Consider the following 20855-nt stretch of genomic DNA (forward strand, 5'->3'; position numbering starts at 1 on the left):
TGGCTGCCCCATCCCTGGAGGGGTTCAAGGCCAGGTTGGACGGGGCTGGGAGCAGCCTGGGCTGGTGGGAGGTGTCCCGGCCCAGGGCAGGGGGTGGCACTGGGTGGGCTTGAAGGTCCCTTCCAAGCCAACCCCTTCTCTGCTTCCATGAAAGACAGGACCCTGGCCTTGGCCCCGCTCGGGCGGGCAGGACCAGCTCCACCGGGCACCGGAGCTGTCTCTGAAGGGGCCGCTCGTCGGGTTCCGGCCCCCAGCAGCTCCCGAGCCCGGGCAGGAGGGGGCCACCCCCGGCGCCCGCCGCCAGCCGCCACGGCCTCCCGCCAGGGCCGCCGCGGGGCGGGGCCTCCCCTCAGGGCCGGCGGCGGGGGAGGCGGGGCCTGGCGCGGGGGCCCGCGCGCCGGCGGGGCGGCGTCACTTCCTCTGCGGAGAGCGCTGGCGCCGGGGACGGTCGGGTCGGGTCGGGTCGGCGGTGCCGGTGGCGGGGAGCGGCGGGACGATGAGCGACAGCGGGGAGCAGAACTACGGCGAGCGGGTAATACACGGAGCCTGAGTGCGCTGCCCGGCCGGGACAGCCCGCGCTCCCCTCCATCCCTCCCTCCGCCGCCCCTCTCCGGGCGGCGCCGCGGCCCGAGGGGAGGAGCCGCCGCGGGAAGGGCCCGCCGTGGCCCCGGCGGCGGCGTCGGGGTCGGGGTGTTTTTCCTTTGGGAAGTGAGCCTTGTTTTCCTTCGAGGTCTTTAGTTTTTACGGAGAAGTGCAGTGCCGGGGTCAGCGCTGTGGTTTGGGTGCTTTTTTCCCTCATCAGCCTGTACTTTTTGAACTTCTCGCAGCCTCAGCAGGAGTTGTGGAGGTGATGAGTAGTTTGAGGTTTTAGCCTTCACTGGAGGTGGCAAAAAATCCATTTTGAAGAGAACGTAACAATTCTGAGCAGGCAATTGGAGTGTCTTGCTTTGGGTAGGGCCTTTTCTCTTTCAGATGCCCTGTAAGAAGCTTTAATAGTGCAAGTGTTTGTCCTTCCGTGGAGCTGAGGTTAGGAAAACTTGGTCTGCGGGAGGTTAAAAATGCTGCATGGGAATGAATGCTGAAAGACAGGGATTAGAGAATAGGCTCGTGCCGCCCCCGGTCTTCCCTCTCCGTTGGTGTCTTCACGTCGTTCTTCCAACTGTTGTGTTGTTGGGGAGGAACTCTTAGTTCTGACTTGCTCAAGGTGGATTTCTGTGGGTTAGTTTTTTTTATAAAAGGTTGATTGAATTGCTGTTGTGCAAGTCCACTGAAAAGCAGTTGAAGACGGCAGCCGACCTTTAGTAAAAGTTTGGCAGGATAACCTGCGCTGTATTTCCAATCAGAAGGAGTGGAAACACGAAGACCTTTCGAGCAAAGTCTTTTGGAAAGGTAACTGTGCAGGGTGTGATAGGACAGCAATTGCTATCCCCCCTACTTCCTAGTCTGTACTTTCCCATTCTTCCTGCTTCCCTGTTCGTCCCTTTTCTATAATTTTATTTACAAAAATAAAATCCCGTGCAGACAGTCTTCAGCAAGGCTTAAAATGAGTGATGTCTGAACTTTTGTGAGTCATAAATAGGCAAGTTGTACGCAATGTAGGCATTTGTAAAGTTAAGAGAGAAGAGCACAGAGCTACAACCTGCTATTTCAGACTAGATGAGGGAGCGGCTTTTCTAATGCTCTTGCTAGTGTTATTTATGACATTTTTGGCTTACTTAAGGCTTCTATTTTACCGAGTCAATGGCTTTTCTACTTTTTCAAGCGGGAAGCGCTCAAGTCTCTGCAGAGTAGCAGCAGCGTTTGGATAAAGAATCTAGGATATGACTTTCCGACTGTCTGTTGAGCTGCTCCAAGTCCACGCTGCCAACAAGAATTGTGCTCCTGAAAACGTGTTCTGCTTTCTCCCTTATACTAGTGTTTGGACAGCCAGTCGGATCTGGGAATTAAATCAGCTGATTTATTTTTTTTTCCCCGATTGCGTTTCCAGCTGCGTTGCTTTGCAGGCTTGACTGGATTGTGGAGCCACGAGTCCTAGTGTCAGCATTGGGGATGGAGAAGAAATACCAGGTGCTTTCGCAAGTAATGGGACTTGCTATTTCAGCAGCAAAGCAAACTGAAACTGGTTTATCTCACAGTTTAAATAGGGAGAGGGGTGTGAAAAAAAGAAGGGAAAAAAAATCCCCGCTCAAATTCTCTTTCAGAGTTTATAGTCCACAGTGGGATTAAACTCCGGAAGCTCTTTTTAACTGAAGAGGCTCTAAGTTATTAGGTGCTACTAATACTTCGAATACTGGAACACACTTGAGATACCATCGGTATGCTGTAATAATTGCCACGTTTTTCCAAGTCGCTTGTATTGTGTTTTCCTTCATTGAAATTGCGCACACTGGAGTGCATGTGATTCAGGCATGGGAGGGCTGGGAAGAAGACTAGTTAAAGGGAAAAGTAGTGAGTCTCGTTGTGTGAATTAGTTAATGGTGGTGGTGATTACTTGGTATGTGCCTGGTCAGCAATGGTTTAATATGGTAGTCGGGTCTTTTGTTTGGTTGGTTGGTTTTTTTTTTTAATCAGAGTAACTTCCACATCCATCTTAACGTAATGTAGCAAAGGTTGTTGTAAAAATATGTCAAAGGGATGAAGACTTCAGTCATTTGCTTACGCTAATATGATTTCTCTACTCATTTCTTCAAAGCTTATTACCTTCTAAACACTAGAAAGGGGTACGGGGAATGTTTGTGGGCAAGATTCTCCCTGCTGCTTCCCTCCAGTTGTGCATTTCTTGTGTCCTTCTCAGTGTCAGACCACCCGTATTTCAAATTATGATTTGTTTGGAAGTGTGAAGCCTGCATACGTAATGACGCTTGTGCAGGTGTGTATATAGATGTCTCTCTGTATTTGTGTATATAGATGTCTCTCTGTATTTATAACCATTGAGTATAAACGAGAAAGTTTGCTGCAGAGTTCTCTCCCCCTTGCTGGCTGCCATCCTGAGCACTCCTTGCCCCGGTGCTGGGGCCCTGAGCCCTTCCCTTCCTCCGGACGCCGCAGCACTCGCAGGGTCCCACATTGGCTGTCCCTGCTGGGAGAGCACGGCTTCTGCTGATGGGATGGGCTGGGAATAGTCCTTGTGCATTTTCTATTGGTATCGGGATCAATACTGGTTCTTTAGTGTTCTTAATGTTAATTGTCTAGTCTTATTCTATTAAACCTGTTTGAATTTCAGTCCTCGGGTTTCCTTGTTTTTTCCCAGTTCCCCTTCCTGGGTGGGGAGGGGCCATCGGGTGAGAGAATACCTGTCTAAACGACAATAAATTGTTGTGGGTTTCTCAGAGCAGAAGAGGGAGTTACGTTGGAGCAGTTACAGGAAGAAGTTGCCACCCGCAGCCGACTGCTGAGCCGTTCCCAAACAAGCGGGGCTTTCCCAGGAAGCCCCCGTGGCCGCCCTGAAGGCGCTCGCCCTTCCCTGCCAGGTACCACGCAGCAGGGGAGGGAGCAGAGCCCATCTCCAGGAGTGCTGGGCACCTCTCTGGTGACACCGGGAGGACAGAGCAGGGTCTCCGCACGCCTCCCCCAAAGCCATCCTCCCAGCCCAGACCAGATGTGGAGCAGACGCTGCAGCGGGGCTTCGCTGAGCTGATGTGCCACCTCCATGCAAGCCCCTGCCATGGCAATGGTGGCGGGAAGCTGAGGGACCCCTGCCCGGCACTCCTAGTCCTTCTGGGTCCACAAAGTGGTGGTGATGGCGGTGTCCCTTCTGAGCTGAGTGACAAACACCACCGCAACAGCCCGTGGAGGAGGAGGAACGTCTGGGAGGGGTTGGTGGGCAGGGGAGAAGACGGGCAGGAATTCAGATGTGCCCTGCTCAGCTCAGGCAGGAGCCGAGTTCACGTTCTGCCGTTTTACACCCCGAGTACGACCGCCCAGACCCGTGCTTGGCCACGAGACGGAGTCTGCCTCCCGGAGTGCCCGTTTTGGGGTGGGAAGCAGGGACGAGCTGCGAGGTGCCTTTAGGTGCCGACGGGCTAAACACACACGAGCCATAAGGCAGCTGTGGTGACAAACTGACTCATATCCAGAGGGATGGTACCCAAGGCAAAGAACCGCCGAGATTAGCCAGCGAAAGCCCCAGCAAAGGCGCGCTGCGGGGAGTCGCAGTGCTGGTTTGGAGTCTGGGATAGCGCTGTGCCACCCGGCATCATCCCGAACACATGCGAAATAAAGAGATTGAAATGCCAGATTAAGTAGATTACGCTTTCCATACCTAAAAGTAGGGGTATAGCTAAAATGACCAAGCATTCCTCCAGCCCTAAGGTTAATTGTTCAGTTTGTTATGCCACTAATTGGAAATATGCTGCTTCAGCACCCAGGTGTGTGAAGCTGCTTTCACACTGAAGCTGCTCTAAAGGCACAGACTTTGGGTAACGCACAATTAATGAGCTCAGATTCTGGAATGATCCGCATTCACTATCGGATCGGAGATGGGACTCCAGTAATCCATGCGGATGTAAACGTCTGGTAACGGGATTCCAGATTTTCGTGCACCAAAGAGCCTAATTTTGAGTCCTTACGCATCAATGGACTGAGCAAGAAGCTCAAAGGCACAGTAAGGAATTAAGTCATGACCATCAGCTGCATCAATTACAGGCACTGAGAAATGTAACTGATGTAAAACTGCACTGTAAAGACGTGCCAGGAATTACGACATGCAGCCTCTGGCACATCCAGCTGTTGTATTTGCCTTTAGAAAAATGGGAATTTTTTGCCATATGCAGGACAGAGAGGAGAAAAAAACCCAAAACATTTATTGTAAGGTGCAACAAAAGACTCCCCTCCAAAAAGAAAGACCCTCAGTCTGGTGGCATTAATTTAATGAAATGGTAACTTCTTGATGTGTTTGGTTATTGACGTCTAGAGATCACAAGAGTCTCCACACCAAACACCACGCACAAAGGAATCCGACTGGGACAAAACCTTTGGACGGGCACCGCAGTCACACTGACCCTGCTGCCACTGTCAGGTACTTTTCTGGCACACACAAAGCCATTCACGCAGGTGTTTTCAAATCATTTAACAGCATTCAAACCCCTGTCCTGGTGTGGACAAGGAAGTGGTGTTACCAGGAAGCACAGAGGAGCTGCTTTAGAATAACCACCACAGTTCCCAGAGAAGATTTCTCATCTTTTTCTGAGCATTGTCCTGCGGTGGGTTATGCTGCAGGGTGGAAGAAACTGCGGCTGGGGGGACATGCCTGGCAGAGGAATCCTGCAGCCCCAGGACTGGCTCCACACCTGTGCCCAGGGTAGGGGGTCCCAAGGCAGGAGAGAAGCCTCAGCATCACCCTGTGGCACAGGGCAGCTGTACGAGTCTCACGTGGGCCACATCTGCCTTGGGAGCAGGGAAGAGCCCTTCCCCAAAAGACCATCCTTCCCCCTTTCCTAGAATATTGTCCAGTGGGTTCAGCGCTCTGGCTTTCTCTCTGCTGTGGACAGAAACAGGAGTGCTGCAGGTGAGTTTTGGCTTCACAGAGCTAAACCGAGAAAAACCTGGCATCTTTCCTTATTCAGGACCTCAAACAAATGGATGGGGAGAGGAGAGGGAGGCAGAAGCCGACTGAAGAGGCATCTCCAAGTCGCAGGCCATGCGTGGGGCTGCCCTGCCCTCTGCCGGGCTGCTTCCACCGCCCACCCTGCCTGCAGCCTGCCTGCAGCGCCTCTGCCATGGCCACTCCTGCCTCCAGCGCTCAGGCATCTTCCTGGGCCAGAGCCCTGAAGCAGAAGTGAAGCGGCAATTAAGTTCCTAAAGCAATGAGGAAGGTCGTTGTCATTAAACCAGACACCACCATCACTTCAGACTCCCTGCAGGCATAAAAGGCTAGTGGGACCTCCTGTGACAAGGGCTGTCCCAAAGGGCCATTCCTGCCCTGAGCCCTTTCATCTGCCCCCTTTGCTCCTCTTAGACTTAAAAACTTGTTTTCACGCCTCATGTGTCTCTCCAGGAGAGAAAAACCTCTCCAGGACGCGGCTGCAGCAACACATGCACATTTCCAACCCAGAGGCAACACCTGATAAACCACTAGGAAGCACCGTATTAAAAAACCCCCCTGGACAGCGGGGCAGGGCAAGGCATTGCCCCCGAGAGCCAGCCCGGGCCACCAGGAGCCAGCCCAGCACTCGCCAGCCCCACAGCGGCCGCTTTAGCCGGGCTCCCTGCAGCGGGCCCTTGGCCGCCGCTACATCACAGTCGGTCACCAGGGTCGAACGCAGCGTCCGCGTCCCTAGTTGCAGCGGAGCCATGGCGGAACCGCACGCAGCGCCTGCAGCTCCCCAGCGGAGCGGCACAAAGCGCCGCTTGGGCCGTGAGGCCAGGGCTGGGTAAGCCCGGCAATGCCATTCCCTCACCGCCGCAGAGCACAGGAGGCAGTAGCGGGCGCGCAAGAGCCCGTGTCGCCGGGCCGTGTGGCCCGCCCCCGTCCTGCGGGAGGCGGAACGGCTTCTCCAGCCTCTGGGTCCTCCATGGGACCCCTCCGGCCTCCGACGGGCCCCCCGGGCCTCTGTGGGTCCCCCGCGAGGTCCCTCCGGCCTCGGTTGGGCCCCTGACGGCCGCCCCTCCGGGCTCTGCGGGGCCTCTCCCTAAAGGGAGACGGGCCTCTCTCCCCCCACGTCCATCCAGGGCTCGGCTCGGGGCTTTCTGGGAGGGAAAGCTCCCCGCCTGGCCGGGGGCGGGCCGGCACAGGCCCGGCCCCAGCGGGGAGGAGGCGGCGGAGGGCTGGGCGGCCGTTCCCGCCTCCCTCAGGCGGCGCCGCGCATGCGCGCGCCCCGCCGCCTGCCCGTCCCTCCCCTCCGTTCCGCAGGGGCGGGGGCCGCTCCCCGGCAGCCAATAGGGAGGCGGCGCCGGGCGCGCGGGCCGGGCGCATTTCCGGCGCGGGGGGTGTGTCCCGATGGCTGCTGGGGGCCCTCGGCGCCCTCCTCGCCGCCGCCCGCCGCCCCGCGCCGCCCGCGGGCCTTTGGCCGGAGGGGGCAACCTTTGGGCTCTGGAAAGTACCTTTGGAAGTTTGGGCCCTGTGAAGGGAAGTCAGCCTGGTAGAAGCTGAAGGAAGTTTCAAGCCGCGGTTCTGTGTGTTCTTTCCTCAGCACTTGTGCGCCCGCGGACGATCGTGCCGAGTCTGAGGCAAAAAAGAGGAGGACAGGTATTGCACGGTACAGAAGTCTTGAATGTGCCTGGTTTTTCTGAGGCTTCGTCTGCCTGAGAGAACTCTGGCTTCTGTGCTTGTTTTTACTTGAAAAGCAAAATTGCAAGTTGACGTATTTTTCTACTACTGCTGCTTTTCTGTGCAGGTATCACATGGGTGGATGTTTGCTGCCCAGAGCCATCTCAGGGCGATGTTGTGACCAGGTAGAGTCTCTTTTCATCACGGTTCTTGTTTCTTTTGGCTCTGTGCGCGTGTCTCTTTCCGTGCCTGTTCTTCTCCCCGCTTTAAAGCCTAGCGCTCTCTTTAGCCGTGCGGCACTGTTGTGTGCTGGGATTGTCCGTGGTTCACCTGAGCTCGAGGGGAGAGAAGGAAAGAAAGGAACTGAGAGGGTAGGATGGGTTCCAGTGAAAGGAGCATTTTCTTGCCTTTTTTTGTGGATTTAACTACCAAGGGAAGTCATTTGACAAAGCTTGTAAATACCTGCTCTTCCCCTGCTGGACTGAAAGTGGAGAATACTGTGAGAGTCTGTTGTAGGTCTCCCTCCTGGAAAAGGTCTCCCTGCCCTTGTCTTTGGTGACAAGGCAAATTCTTGGTTTTGAAGAAGGCACATGTGTACAGACAGCGTTACTGTCTGTGTATGTGTTTGCTCTTCAGAGTCTGTGTGGTTTTACTGGTAATCCTCTCCAAACGGGGACAGTCACTCTCTTGACTAGCCTATAGGAGGCAAGTAAATATCCTGTAGGTGTCCCATTTTTAGTTCCCTGTGCTGGTCTTAGTTCCCGTAAGCTAACTGTATGTGGCTGCAGGTAGAGTTGCGGGTGTTCATGTTATACCTTGCAGTATAAGCCCTAGCACGCAGCATTTATCCCCAGTAGATCCCAGAGCACTTGACAGAGGAAGTGCTGGTTGCTTCCCTGTTTTCCAAATAATGAAACTGATCAAGGGAAACCAAAGGAGTCTTGCACAGGGAGGTGGGAAGGAATTTACAAAGCCTCCAGCGCTTCCTTCTATGCCAGTCTTGCTGCTCCGAAAGAACCGTGCTGGAAGCGGAGACGATGTTGTCACAGGGGTGCAACCGAGGCTGTAGTCAGCAGGAGCCTTGAAAAAGCATTTCTTGTCCAGAAGGTGAATTCTTGAGAATTCCGTGGGACGGTACAGGTCCACAGCTCACTGCTCTCTCTCTTTCTCTCTCCCTCTCCTCGCAGGGGCTCCCCACCAGCAGAAGATACTCTGCAACAGGATGGACCTGGTGAGGCCAAAAAGTCACCTGCCTGTGAGGTGGAAGAAAAGAAACCGCCAAGGCTGCAGAAAAGAGCAGAAGGCTTTACTCCACTCACAGAGGTACCGTAGCTGACAGGCTGTTAGACAAAACTGAAGGCTGTGAAACAGCTGCAAGGAACTCCATTTGTTACAGGTGGTTCTTCAGGCTTTTTGAAATCTGAAGAACTTGCATTTAAGCTGTTAGGGAGTGTCTGCAGCTGTGACTTCCCAGTGCAAAGGTCAGCACTAAAGCTGGTTTGAAGGATTTCAAGGATTTAAGCATCTTAGGCTCCACACACTCCTTGAGTTGTGCTCTAACCTAAGGGTTGGTGGGGCTTCTGTTACTTGGACAAAAATGAGTCCAGGTTTAACAGCAGTCTCCCAGAGCAGCGCTGACCTGATTCCTACAGTTATATGGGATCTGCCTCTCAACCTGTCCTAGCATGAAGATAGAACTTGAAATAGAAGCTTTTCCTGCTCCGTGGTGTTGCCTTGCTTGTGGGGGACCTGAGCATCTTGCGTACGTCCTCGGGATGTCACCGAGCCGCGGATGCGCTCTGGGCACGGTTGCACTGCGTGTAGCAGTGGTCACAGGAGTTCACTTAGTTACGCTATGCAACAGGGAGTGGGAGTTGAGGTTCCCCTGCTTGTCTGAATGTTGGCTGCTCTTATTCTTGGGAGTTGCCGTCTAATTGAGCGCCCCCTTTTTTGCCTCTTGAGGATTGACTTGGAAAGGACTAGCAAGTCCAGAGTTTACAAAGTCTGCGGGGTGATGCTCAGTACAAGGAAAACCAGGGGTGTTCTTATCCTGCTAGCCCACGTTCAACCGAGAAGAAGATGCTCTGGCAGCTCAGAGTATTTTATACTAACAGACCTAGTGGTTTATTTGCGTTCCTTAAGTGGACTTAGACGGAAACGTCCAAATGACAACCAGTTGCATGCAGAGCCTGGACTCCCGATTGCCTGACTGCAGTGTAGCTGCCTCGGTTTCCCCCTTTGCTGGTACTTCAGCTCCCTTGAAGTTCCCCCACCTTCCCATTCTTTCAGGCTCCTGACGTAGCTGCCTTGGCATGGAGAATGCCTGCTGCGGTTGCCTTAAACCTCAGCGTTGCGAGGGCTGCAGCATCGCATGGGAAAGGCGTTTGCTGTGTGTTTGCTCGTCCCTGCGTTTTATCTCAGCTTCCTTGGTGAAAACAAATTGAGGCAAACCTGGGCCCTGAAGTTCCAAGTCAGGATGCTGAAACCAACCAACCAACCAACCAAAAAGGGCGATTGCTAACCTAGCCGAAAGCCGGCAAAGGCAGTTGCTCTGTCACCTGAGCTTCATTTCCAGGCCGTGTTTGAGTTGAAAGCTGCCCACAGGTTGGCATGCTCGATGCTCTGTTTCACAAGTCCTTCCCCATTTAATTGTCCATTTCAGGCCATGGAGAGAGAGGTCGTTGCTGCATTAGGCAAAGGTGAGCCAGAGGAGATCCTGAGCAGTGCCTTCAAACTAAGGGTCACGCGCCAGGACGTCCACACCCTAAGGAAGCTTTGCTGGCTAAATGATGAGGTAAAAGTAGCTGCAGCACAGGGATCTTCTAATGGAGCGTTTATTTCAAAATACCCCTTCAGCGTGTACACAAGTCTTTGCAAAGTTATTTGATGACCTGCACTGCAGAGCCTAGAAATCTCTGTACGGTTCTTATTTTAGGTACTGAAGGGTCCGGTGCTTCTGGCAGTTCCTTTACTTGTATTGTGCCGCTTCCAGGAGTTAGTGTAGGTTCTTGGAGTGGGTGGCAGGTGTTTTTATCAAACTGCAGATGTCACCAAGTGGGAAATTCTCACAACAAAAGCTGACAGCTGAGGCTCGAGTTCTCTCAGCTGCGTACTTCAGGGTGGCCAGAAAAGACATCTTGCTGTGCTTTTCATTTGGTAAGCTAGTGTCTTGTTTTACATCTCAAGCTTACTCTTTATGGTACAGGTCATCAATTTCTACATGTGTCTTGTGACGGAAAGAAGTAAGAGGGAGGGATATCCATCAGTCCATGCTTTTAGTTCGTTCTTTTATGAAAAACTTACTTCTGGGGGCTACAAAGCCGTGGGAAGATGGACGAGGCGTGTGGATCTCTTCCAGAGGGACATCATCTTAGTGCCCATTAACTTGCGTTTGCACTGGACACTAGCGGTGAGTCAAACGGGCTTGTTATTTAGAGTTGGGTGGGGAGAAAAAGCTGGGAAGAAAAGTCATGTAGGTTTGTGCAGCACAAGGTGGTGCTTTGTCTAACAGTCACCTTTGAATAACAGGTCATAGACACCAGAAAGAAGACCATCAAATACTACGACTCCCTGGGACAAGGAGGGGACAAGATTTGTGAGACTTTGCTGTAAGTAACTGCTCAGTCAGTGCTTTTGTGTTGTGAATTAGGAGAAGGTTTTTGGGTTTTGCCTCTGTGACAGGGCTGCAAGTTTCCACATGTCTTGTAGATAACAAACCAGAAATCCTGGATTCGCTTGCTGCGAGTTGTCTGACAGTGACTCCTTCCCTAGTCTCACGTCGTCCCCTCCACCCAGCGTCTTGGATGCCTGGGTTCTGCCACCTTCCCCCTATAGCACAGACAAAGACATGGTAGCCCCGTGGCACACGGGCACCAACCTTGTTAGTGATCAATAAAACCCTCCTGCCACTCATCTTCCTGTGATCTTTCAGCAGCTCTTTTTTTCTCGGCCTGAATTACAGCGATGAAGAGTGATTTTTTTCTTTTGTTTTAACCAGCAAATACCTGCAAGAAGAAAGCTGTGAAAAAAGACACGTGAAGCTGAATGTTTCAGAGTGGACTGTTCACAGCATGGAGCCACACGTAAGCAAACACTACTTGCACTTGAAACGTGAACTAGAACTCCTTGTCACGAAGCTCTTAACGCTTTCTCATAAGGCCAGGACTTCAGAGAACAGCCATAAGCATCTTCTTCTGGTACCACATGGGGCTGCAAGTGGACCAGGAAACCATGCTGGGATGAAATCTTTGCGCAGTGCCTCTCCTTGCTGGCCGAATACTTTCTTTTTGGTTTTTTTTTAATTGCTCTGCCACGTGAAGGTGAATTTGGCTTTGCCCCCATTTCACAAGTCAAATTTCAAGTCTCTTTAGCAGTTGTCAGAGAACGTGGGCTGCTTGTTTGCAGCCCAGATCCTGGCACGTGACAAAGCAAGGGGTTGGGATGATGTTTCTCGACAAGTTAATAGTGAAAAGCAGCACCGAAAGCCTCGATTTAAGGGATGTCACTTCAGAAAGACACTGTAGAAACCTCCAGACACCTTGCAGGGAGGAAGCCTGCTGTCCCTTATCAGCCTGCCAGGAATTTGGCTTGTAACATCCGAGCGTAGGAAGCCGAGGGGAGGGATGATGTGCAGTTCCTGGGGTCTGTTCCTTGTGTTGGGGAGCGGTTACTGGGGACGGTGCAAGTTCAGGAGTGTCTGGTTAGGGTATTTTTGGTAATGGGTGCTGCTTCCAAGTTGCTTTTCCTTGAAGATAGAGGCAAATTCTCCATCTTCTTTGCATTCGTTAGGAAATCCCTCAGCAATCAAACGGAAGCGACTGCGGCGTTTTCACCTGCAAATACGCAGATTACATCTGCAGAGACAGACCGCTGACCTTTACACAGGTGAGTGAAGGATCTAAACAGCTCCAGCCCCTTTCGCACAGAGACAAGAGCCAGGGAAGTTACGCAGCGGCTGAGGTGTCTGCTCCCCGTGAGATTCCTCTTGGGCGAGGTACTGCAGCCAGGGGGTTTGTGGGATCTGGCCTTGGGATCTTTGGGAGAAATGGGTCTCACCCTTTGACCAGTGAAGACACTGGTTCTTTTCCAAGGCAGTGCTCTTCTGTGAAAGTGCTTGTGAGCTGTTGTGTGGTCAAGGAGATCTGGTTTTGGTGGCATGTCACCCTCTTAGGAGCTGTGCGGGTGAAAGCCAGGCTGTACCTGAAGGGCAAGTGATGACAGTTCTTAAAAGGAACTTCATAGTAAAGAATTAAGTGGGTGTTTCTGCGTATTTTGTGTCTCTTTCTGCCGTGACGTGTATTTCACGGTGTTTTCTTTTCTTTTCAGAGCCACATGCCTTACTTCCGTAAGAAGATGGTGTGGGAAATACTCCACCAAGAGCTGCTGTGACACCTGCACTACAGGAGTAACCCTGGGGTCACCTTTGGGTGACCAACTCTTCTTCTAGTTACTTTTTTAATACTTTGTTGTTGTTGTTAGAAATTTTTCTCTGTAGGTTAAGGAAAACATTTTTCTCTGTAGGTTAAGAAGTAGTGGTTAAGATTGTTATTCCCCCCCACCCACCCCACCTGCCCCTATTTTGGAGACAGTAACTCTCTTTGAAATTAGCTAACACACCTTAAGTGCAAGCTGGAAAGGTTGGTGTCACCTGGGCAAGGGAAAGCTTAAGAACAAATGCTGTGAACTTCCATCGCAGAGAGGGCTGCTCACACCTCGCAGCGCACGTGGCCACCTTATGGACGAATGGGACTCATCTGGTGGTGGCAACAGTTGCATGAGCTGAACTTCTCTCACAGCACACGTGGTCACGTTATGGACAAATGGGACTCATCTGGTGGTGGCAACAGTTGTGTGAGCTGAACTTCTCATCCCAACAAGAAGGAGCTGAACTGCTGTTTCCTCAAAGAGAGTTTTCTTCTGTTTCTGGAATAATCTACCATCTACTTGATGCCTACAAGTGGATTTGTGATGACCATCAGAAGAAAGCATTTACCATCTTTTGATTTGCGAGAGAACCCCCTGTGGTTGGGGTTGGTTTGGTTTTTTTCTGTCTCCAGGGAGTTTTATAATGTGAAAAGAGAAGTATTTATTTATTTTTGTTGAAATATATATTTAAATTATTTAAAGAGCCTTACTGGAATGAAACTTGATCTGGTAATGAGAGTGATTTAGGGTTTTTTCGTCATTGAAAGTAAGGTTGACATATCAATGTGGGTTTTAGCCCACTGACAGTCTATGGAGGAAGACGACTCTGGCCAGGCTGGGTATCAGAGCACCAGAACCTCCAAGCGATTGTCCCAAAATGCTGAAGGGACAACCAGGACGTTGTTCAGCAGCGAGAATCCCAGGAACAGCCAAGTAGGAGATTATTGCTGCTCTGCCGCAGGCGCTGCCTCCAGGCGTCTGCCCAATGAAGAGCTTGTGTCGATCCTCGCTCTGTTACGCTCAGACCCAGCTAGATCAGTTTAAACATGGCGTTTCCCCCTTTCTTTCATTTTTACACCCCCCCCCCCCCCATAGTTTATGCTCCAGAGCTGGAGTGGGATTTCAGGTCTTTCCTTGATCATCGCAGGGGAAAAATTGCCCAAGAGGTGGTTTGGAAGCCCCGTGTTGGAACGCTTGTACAAATGACCGTGTGGTGGTGTTTCTGTAATGGCAGTTACCATCATGTGAGGTGATTCCTGCCCGGTGATGCGGTCTCTCCTCTCCTCGGCTTTGGGGGAAAGCTGGTGATTTTGGGGCCATGCCCTCTGTCGCCGTGGGTGGGATCAGCCTTCCCGGGCTGCTCCTCGCCTGAAGGTCTGCTCTCCTGGGCCGGCTGACGCGGCGGTTTGGCTGTGGTGCGGGTCAGCAGCCACATCGCCCTCTGCTTTCAAAGTGATGAGCTTAATCCGTCCCCAAATCAGAGGAGGTTCTCCAAAGGAAGAACTATTGCAAAGGCAATGTGTCGCGGCTTGTCCCTCCATGAGATACTACATCTTCCCGGGCTCCCGGAGAACGTGGAAGATTTTAGCTGTTTATTACCGCTAGGACGCAGTAGCTGAATGCTTGAAGTGTCCTTTCCCCTTCCCTTGGGTTCTCGCTGTCTGGGGGATGCAGTTTTGAGGCTGACCCTGTGCTCTGCTGAGTACAAAAGCAGAATCTGGGGTTTTTTTTGGGAAAAAGCCCAATGAAGCAGAAAACAAGCCCTGCAGAGGGGCGAGTGGGGTAAGGACACTGCCCAGGTCCTCCTGGGCCCCCCCCGTTAAGCAGAGGGGGCTCGGGGGTGTGATGGAAGGAGCAGGGTGATGCTGCTGTGAACACCTTACCTGGTGCCTTCTCTGTCCTCTCCGCAACCCGCCAAGGACTTGTGTGGAGTAAACCCCGTCGGGGGACACCTGCTGCTGGTCGCTTGGCAGCGCTGGTGGCTGCTGAGAGCCTCTGTGTATGAGGCGGTGGGGAAATTGTACGCGTAGCAGCCGCCGTCCCCTCTGATCCATGGCTCTGGCCCTTCAGCCGGGGCTCGTGTCCTTGTGCCCCGAGGCGGTTCCCTGAGAGCAGCCCCTGGGGAGCAACAGCCTGTTAACACTGTGCTCTGGGTGAGCAGTTGGGTGGGAGCTGGGCCTCGCTTCTCCTTAGGAAATGGCCTTTTGGAGATGACGAGCTTGCTCTTTTTCGTGCTGATGGGCGAGCGCGTGTGCGGTGTGAGTAACGCCCTGCCGCCCTCGGCGGGGCAGGGGGGACACACACTCCTCATGGGGCTTCTTCGCACAGTTGTGACGCTGCCGGCTGCCCCGTGAGGTGGTCCTTGCTCACAGGAAGGCCGTGGAGTGACTGGTTCGTTAGTGACTGGTTGACAAAGTCCCCTGGGAGGCAGTCCTCCAGGGCAAAGGAGCCCAGGAAGCCTGGATGGTTTTCCAGAAGGAAGTCTTAGAGGCGCAGGAGCAGGCTGTCCCCATGTGCCGGAAGACAAGCTGTCGGGGAAAAAGACCGGCCTGGCTAAACAGGGAGCTAGTGTTGCAACTTAGGGAAAAAAAGAGGATCTATGGCCTTTGGAAGGAAGGGCAGGCCACTCAAGAGGACTACAAAGAGGTAGTGAAGCTATGTAGGGAAAAAATCAGGAGGGCCAAAGCCCAGCTGGAACTAAACCTGGCTTCTGTTGTCAAGGACAACAAAAAAAGTTTCTATAAATATATTAGCAATAAAAAGAGGACTAAGGACAATCCCTGTCCTCTAGTAGATGGGGCCGGTAACATAGTGACCAAGGATGAGGAAAAGGCTGAGGTACTTACTGCCGTCTTTGCCCCAGTCTTCAGCAGTAGGACCAGTTGTGCCCTGAGTACCCAGACCCCTGAGCTAGAAGACAGGGATGGGGAGCAGAATGAAGCCCCTGTAATCCAAAGGGAAATGGTGAGGGACCTGCTTCAGCGCCTGGAGGTGCACAAATCTGTGGGGCCGGATGGGATCCACCCAAAGGTACTGAAGGAGCTGGCGGAAGTGCTCGCCAGGCCACTTTGCATCATTTATGAGCAGTCCTGGACAACCGGGGAGGTCCCAGCTGACTGGAGGTTGGCAAATGTGACAGCCATCCACAAGAAGGGCCGGAAGGAGGATCCGGGGAACTACAGGCCAGTCAGTCTGACCTCGGTGCCTGGGACGGTCATGGAACAGATCCTCCTCAGTGCCATTACACGGCACGTGCAGGAGAACAGGGTGACCAGGCCCAGTCAGCATGGGTTTGTGAAGGTGACCCACTTAGTGGATGAGGGAAAGGCTGTGGATGTTCTCTCCCTGGATTTTTGCGCAGCTTTTGACACCGTTTCCCACAGCATTCTCCTGGAGAAACTGGCTGCTCCTGGCCTGGACAGGTGTACTCTTCGCTGGGTAAAAAACTGGTTGGATGGCCGTGCCCGAGCGTGGTGGTAGATGGAGTTAAATCCAGTTGGTGTCCGGTCACAAGTGGCGTCCCCCAGGGCTCGGTCCTGGGGCCAGTTCTCTTTAATATCTTTACAATGACCTGGAGGAGGGGATCGAATGCACCCTCAGTAAGTTCGCAGATGACACTAAACTGGGCGGGCGTGTTGATCTGCTTGAGGGAAGGTTGGCTCTGCAGAGGGATCTGGACAGGCTGGACCGATGGGCTGAGGTCAGTGGTATGAGGTTCAACAAGGCCAAGGGCTGGGTCCTGCACTTGGGTCACAACCACCCCACGCAGCGCTACAGGATTGGGGCGGAGTGGCTCGAAAGCTGCCCGGCAGAAAAGGCCCTGGGGGTGTTGGTGGACAGCCGGCTGAATATGAGCCAGCAGCGTGCCCAGGTGGCCAAGAAGGCCAACAGCCTCCTAGCCTGTATCAGGAATAGTGTGGTGAGCCGGACTAGGGAAGTGATCGTCCCCCTGTACTCGGCACTGGTGAGGCCCCACCTCGAGTACTGCGTTCAGTTTTGGGCCCCTCACTCCAAGAGGGACATTGAGGTGTCGGAGCGTGTCCAGAGAAGGGCTCCAAAGCTGGTGAGGGGTCTGGAGGACAAACCTTATGAGGAACGACTGAGGGAGCTGGGGTTGTTTAGCCTGGAGAAGAGGAGGCTGAGGGGAGACCTTACCGCCCTCTACAACTACCTGAAAGGAGGTTGTAGAGAGATGGGGGCTGACCTCTTCTCCCTGGTGACAAGCGATAGGACGAGAGGAAACGGGTTCAAGTTATGTCAGGGGAGGTTTAGATTGGATATGAGGAAGCATTTCTTCACTGAAAGGGTTATTAAGCATTGGAATAGGCTGCCCAGGGAGGTGGTGGAGTCACCATCCCTGGAGGTGTTTAAAAAAAGGGTAGATGTGGTACTTAGGGACATGGCTTAGAAGCGGTTTTTTTGTCAGGGTAGGTTAATGGTTGGACTTGATGATCCTAAAGGTCCCTTCCAACCTCAGCGATTCTATGATTCTGTGATTCTCTGTGTTAGTTTTTTTATAACAAGTTGATGTAGTTGCTGTTGTGCAAGTCAACTGAAAACCAGTTCAAGACGGCAGCCGAACTTTAGTAAAGGTTTGGCAGGATAACCTGCGCTGTATTTCCAATCAGAAGGAGGGGAAACACGAAGACCTTTCGAGCAAAGTCTTTTTGAAACAGAATCGTGCAGGGTACGACAGGACAGCAATTGCTATCCCACCTGCTCCCCTAGTCTCTGCTCTTCTGTTCTTCATGCTTCCCTATTCTTCCCTTTCCTATACTTCGACTTCAAACAAAAAATAATAAAATCACGTGCGGGCAGTCTTCACCAAGGCTTCAAATGAGCGATGGCTGAACTTTTGTGAGTCATAACTGGGTAAGGTGTATGCAACGTACGTGTTTGTAAAATTAAGAGAGAAGAGCACAGAGCTACAACCTGCTATTTCAGACTAGATGAGGGAGCGGCTTTTCTAATGCTCTTGCTAGTGTTATTTATGACATTTTTGGCTTACTTAAGGCTTCTATTTTACCGAGTCAATGGCTTTTCTACTTTTTGAAGCGGGAAGCGCTCAAGTCTCTGCAGAGTAGCAGCAGCGTTTGGATAAAGAATCTAGGATATGACTTTCCGACTGTCTGTTGAGCTGCTCCAAGTCCACGCTGCCAACAAGAATTGTGCTCCTGAAAACGTGTTCTGCTTTCTCCCTTATACTAGTGTTTGGACAGCCAGTCGGATCTGGGAATTAAATCAGCTGATTTTTTGTCCCGATTCTGTTTCCAGCTGCATTGCTTTGCAGGCTTGACTGGATTGTGGAGCCACAAGTCCTAGTGTCAGCATTGGGGATGGAGAAGAAATACCAGGTGCTTTCGCAAGTAATGGGACTTAAAAAAAATTGGAAGTTGTGGATAAGAACTAAGGAAGCAGTTTGAGAAGGTTCGAAACAATCTGATAGCTTGATGCCACCAAAAGGACAGGTCGTTCTTTGTGTTCCTCCTGCATCAGCTGCCCTTGATCTGACTTTTTGTTGGGCTGGTCGGTACCCGAAGCTGTCAGAAAATCCTTTGCTTTTTGCTGCTGGACTAGTCTCCTGCCGGCTTGGTGGCACGGAGTGAGCCCCAGGGCCAGTGCAAGCGGCAGAGGTGGTGGGAGGAAGCTGGGCGTCCGTGCTTCTTGTCTGATAGTCTCATTTTTCAAAACACATTCTTGTCTTTTTTTGGCTTTTTTTTTTCTTTTTGGTGGAGTGTGGGAACTGTCATGGGAAGGGGCTGCTCTGCTTTCCCTCCCAGTGGATTCCCAGCCCCCCCAGCAGTGATCTGGTCTGGTGCTGGTGTGCTTCAGGGGGAGAGAGGCAAAAGCTGTTCCTTCTCTGTTGGATCGGTTGCTAAATTGAGTAGCAGGGAGGTGGAAGGAGTGTGAGGTGAGCGCAATTTCACCTTGCGTAAATGTTATCGTAGATTTGATGATGTATAATGTGGGGCTGCAGCTTTCCTTAAGAAAACACGTGGAAATACATCATTTTATAGGAATTTAGGATTTAAAAAATACTTCAATCGCTTTATTTGCCGGTATCTTACACTAAGGAAGTGAAACCTGTAACTTGGATCCCCGTGAGGAAAACCTGGATCTCGGAAGCGCAAAGAACACGCGGTCCTCACTTCCATACCTTACGGCTGCTTCTGTCCACGGAACCCTTTTCTGTCTGCTGCCCCCCAAATAATGCTGCTGCCCTGGCATTCCCTGCCTGTGGAGCAGAGGACTGTAACGCACCTTGATGAACGTGCTCAGAAATGTCATCCCTACAGCATTCCCCGTTGTTTTCAATATGCTTCAAGGATGGAGAGAATGATTTGGAAACACACAAGCCTGGACTTCAGGGCTTCCACCTCGATGCCAGCAATGCCCAATGAAGGGGAAGAACTGTTGGTAACCATCAAGGGAGCTGGAGATTTGTAAAATGGACACGTCACAAATTCAAGGTCAGAACAAAATGGTTATTTAATACTAACACCAGTCCTGATCTGCTTACCAGCAGAGTTGGAATAGAGGGAGGATAAAGAAGTTTGGCTTTTCTTCTTTTTTCTTCCGCATTCATTCCAGGAGCCTGGTTTGGCAAGAGAGCAAGGATTAGGAGGAGAAAATGCCTGAAGAACAACAGAATGAGCGAGTAGAGACTGTGGAATTTGGGTGAGCTGTGGGAGTGGCTTGTACGAAGCCTCAATATGTGTCAGGATGCTGGGGCGTAAACTGCTTTTGGAGGGATGCAGGCTCCTGGTGTTTGACATTTTAGCCAGGGAGGATTTCCTGGGACTTTGTGGGGGGTAAGAGCTTTGCCATTGTAGGGGTTATTGCCAGTCTCAGGAATATCTGGAGCAGGTGAGGTGCCAGGAGTTCCTTGGAGGCTGGAAGTACTAAAGAAGTGGCATAATCCTGTAAAATGGGGGAGATTGAAGAGGGAGGTTTCAACGAATGATGATCTGGAAACAAAAACGTGGGTGTTTAAAAACTGGACAACGTTGTAACATCCAAAAGAGCGGAATGGATCTAAGCCAGCTGTTTAATTTTCTGGTTTAGATACACGTCTCTTTCTTCTCAGATCACAGGTGTCCCGCTTCCACATCCATCTTAACGTGACAGAGCAAAGATTGTTCTAAAAATATAGCAAATAGATGAAGACTTCAGTCATTTTTTTGATTATCAAGATATAACAAAGCTATGCAGGGGGAAGATTAGAAGGGCCAAAGCTCAATCAGAACTCAGCTTGGCCACTGCAGTTAAAGACAACAAGAAGAGATTTTTCCAGTATATCAACAGAAAAAGGAAAACTAGGGAAAATATAGGTCCACTGATGAATGAGACGGGTGCCCTAGTGGTGGAAGACACAGAGAAGGCAGAGTTACTGAATGCCTTCTTTTCTTCGGTCTTCACTGATAAAGCCGTCCCTCACGAATCCCATACCCTGGAGGCAAGGGGGAAGGTCGGGAGAGAGGAAGACTTTCCCTTAGTTGAGGAGGACCGGGTCAGAGACCACTTGGCCAAGCTGGACATTCATAAATCCACGGGCCCTGACGGGATGCACCCGCGAGTGCTGAGAGAGCTGGCAGATGTTATCGCTAGACGGCTCTCCATTGTCTTTGCAAGGTCATGGGGAACAGGAGAGGTGCCTGAGGACTGGAGGAAGGCTGACATCACTCCAATCTTCAAAAAAGGCAAGAAGGAGGACCCAGGGAACTACAGACCGGTTAGTCTCACCTCTGTCCCTGGGAAGGTAATGGAGCGACTCATTCTGGATGTCGTCTCCAAACACATAGAGAAACAGGAAGTTATTGGAAGTGGTCAGCATGGATTTACCAAGGGCAAATCATGCCTGACCAATCTGATAGCTTTCTATGATGTTATAACGGGTTGGCTGGACGAGGGGAGAGCCGTAGATGTCATCTACCTTGACCTTAGCAAGGCTTTTGACACTGTCTCCCATAACATCCTCATTAGGAAGCTGAGGAAGTATGGGCTAGATGAGGTGACAGTGAGGTGGATCGAGAGCTGGCTGAGTGACAGAACTCAGAGGGTTGTGATCAGCGGCACAGAGTCCAGTTGGAGGCCTGTAACCAGTGGTGTCCCTCAGGGGTCAATACTTGGACCAATTTTGTTCAATATATTCATTAATGACCTAGATGAGGGGACAGAGTGTATCCTCAGCAAGTTTGCTGATGATACCAAGCTGGGAGGGGTG

At 51.8% G+C, this 20855-nt stretch overlaps 1 protein-coding gene, 1 long non-coding RNA gene and 1 pseudogene across 2 annotated transcripts; all 3 read left to right on the forward strand.

The window, feature by feature from the left end:
• The window catches only part of LOC134517875 (sentrin-specific protease 2-like), a 104271-nt pseudogene that overhangs the window by 44978 nt on the left and 38438 nt on the right, over positions 1-20855 (forward strand).
• On the forward strand, positions 6887-8915 carry LOC134517522 (uncharacterized). The gene is made up of 3 exons (XR_010071658.1): positions 6887-7186; positions 7335-7392; positions 8395-8915. It is a non-coding gene; the product is annotated as an uncharacterized LOC134517522 (long non-coding RNA).
• Positions 10375-11277, forward strand: LOC134517344 (sentrin-specific protease 2-like; the record flags this gene model as incomplete). The annotated part of the gene is made up of 3 exons (XM_063338749.1): positions 10375-10616; positions 10736-10815; positions 11205-11277. Coding segments are annotated over exons 1-3 (366 nt in total), but the record flags the coding sequence as incomplete, so codon positions are not given.

The sequence above is a fragment of the Chroicocephalus ridibundus genome, chromosome 6 (assembly GCF_963924245.1).
Source record: "Chroicocephalus ridibundus chromosome 6, bChrRid1.1, whole genome shotgun sequence".
In the NCBI taxonomy this organism is placed as follows: domain Eukaryota; kingdom Metazoa; phylum Chordata; class Aves; order Charadriiformes; family Laridae; genus Chroicocephalus; species Chroicocephalus ridibundus.